Raw genomic sequence first — 1,106 nt, 5'->3', positions numbered from 1 at the left:
CGGGCCGGGCGCAGCGCGGCGCAGCGCGGCGGCAGCCGGGGCGGCGCTGATGCCTCCCGCTGGCCGTCTGCCCCCGGCCCCAGCTGCTGAGCACCCCGCTCCACGTGGCCACGCGGACCGGCCACCCCGACATCGTGGAGCACCTCATCCACTGCGGGGTGCACATCAACTCCCCGGACAGGGTAAGCGGCACGGCGCRCGGCGCCGGGGCCGGGGGGCCGGCGGGGCCCGGCCGGCATCGCCCTGCCTTCCCTCTGCCTGCTGCAGGAAGGCGACACGGCTCTGCACGACGCCGCGCGCCTCAGCCGCTACAAGATCGTCAAGACGCTGATCCTGCACGGGGCCGACATGATGGCCAAGAACCTGGTGAGCGGGGCCGGGCGCCGGGGGCCGGGCGCTGCCCCCGGCCGCGCTCGCCCCCAACCTCTGCCCGCGCTCGCAGGACGGCAAGACCCCCACGGACCTGGTGCAGCAGTGGCAGGTGGACACGCGCCAGGCGCTGCAGAGCAAGGAGCGGGCGCAGGGGCTGACGGAGGTCCCGGCGTGACGGTGCCGGGCGCTCCTCCAAGAGGCAGCGTCGATTTTTCCGTGTCAATAAAAGCCGGCGAAGCGCAGTTTGGCTCCGGAGCGGGCACGGCAGCTGGCAGCCCGCCGCGGGGCTGCGCCGGGGACGTGGGCCTGGGCGGGAGCGGGCTCCGCCGGCGGTGCGGCTGTACCGGCGGGCATCGGCGGCCCCCCACGCCGGGGCCGCGAGGCGATGCCCGGCGGCGCGCTCCGACCACGGGGCTCCTCGCTGCAAAACCCGGACCAATTCGTGGAGGCGCAGACGGCACCAGCCCCTCAGGAAGTCCCGGAGCCGCCACGTGCCGGCGGCTGGGATTACACTGGGAAAAACCAGCCGTACCCTTCCCCGACAGCCGCTGCCGGCTGCTGAGGCTGCTGGGCTGGACACATCGCTGGCCGGGAGCCACCGCACACCCCGTCAATAATTAACAGCCCCCCGGGCCGAGGGGCGTCGCGGGCCAGCCGCAGCACCCGTCCCGCCATGGCGCTCGGCACCCGCCTGGCCGCGCCGCTCCGGCCGGCCCTGCGCCGGGCGCTCAGCA

At 75.5% G+C, this 1,106-nt stretch overlaps 2 protein-coding genes across 2 annotated transcripts in view; both read left to right on the top strand.

Moving 5' to 3' along the window:
- The window catches only part of ANKRD2 (ankyrin repeat domain 2), a 2,154-nt gene extending 1,607 nt beyond the window's left edge, over positions 1-547 (top strand). Inside the window, exons 5-7 of the mRNA XM_085325693.1 lie at positions 84-182; positions 268-366; positions 443-547. Of these exons, the coding sequence (XP_085181819.1) occupies positions 84-182; positions 268-366; positions 443-547 (303 nt within the window). The remainder of the gene's footprint in view (positions 1-83; positions 183-267; positions 367-442) is intronic.
- Positions 548-1,045: 498 nt separating this feature from the next.
- HOGA1 (4-hydroxy-2-oxoglutarate aldolase 1) overlaps positions 1,046-1,106 on the top strand; it is a 2,232-nt gene continuing 2,171 nt past the window's right edge. Inside the window, exon 1 of the mRNA XM_085325692.1 lies at positions 1,046-1,084. Within this exon, the coding sequence (XP_085181818.1) occupies positions 1,046-1,084 (39 nt within the window). The remainder of the gene's footprint in view (positions 1,085-1,106) is intronic.

Source organism: Rhea americana, unplaced genomic scaffold, assembly GCF_003343005.1.
Source record: "Rhea americana isolate MKP2758 unplaced genomic scaffold, rheAme1 scaffold_122, whole genome shotgun sequence".
Lineage (NCBI taxonomy): Eukaryota > Metazoa > Chordata > Aves > Rheiformes > Rheidae > Rhea > Rhea americana.
Note: the sequence above shows the minus strand (reverse complement) of the source record. Positions and strands in the feature narration are given on the sequence as shown.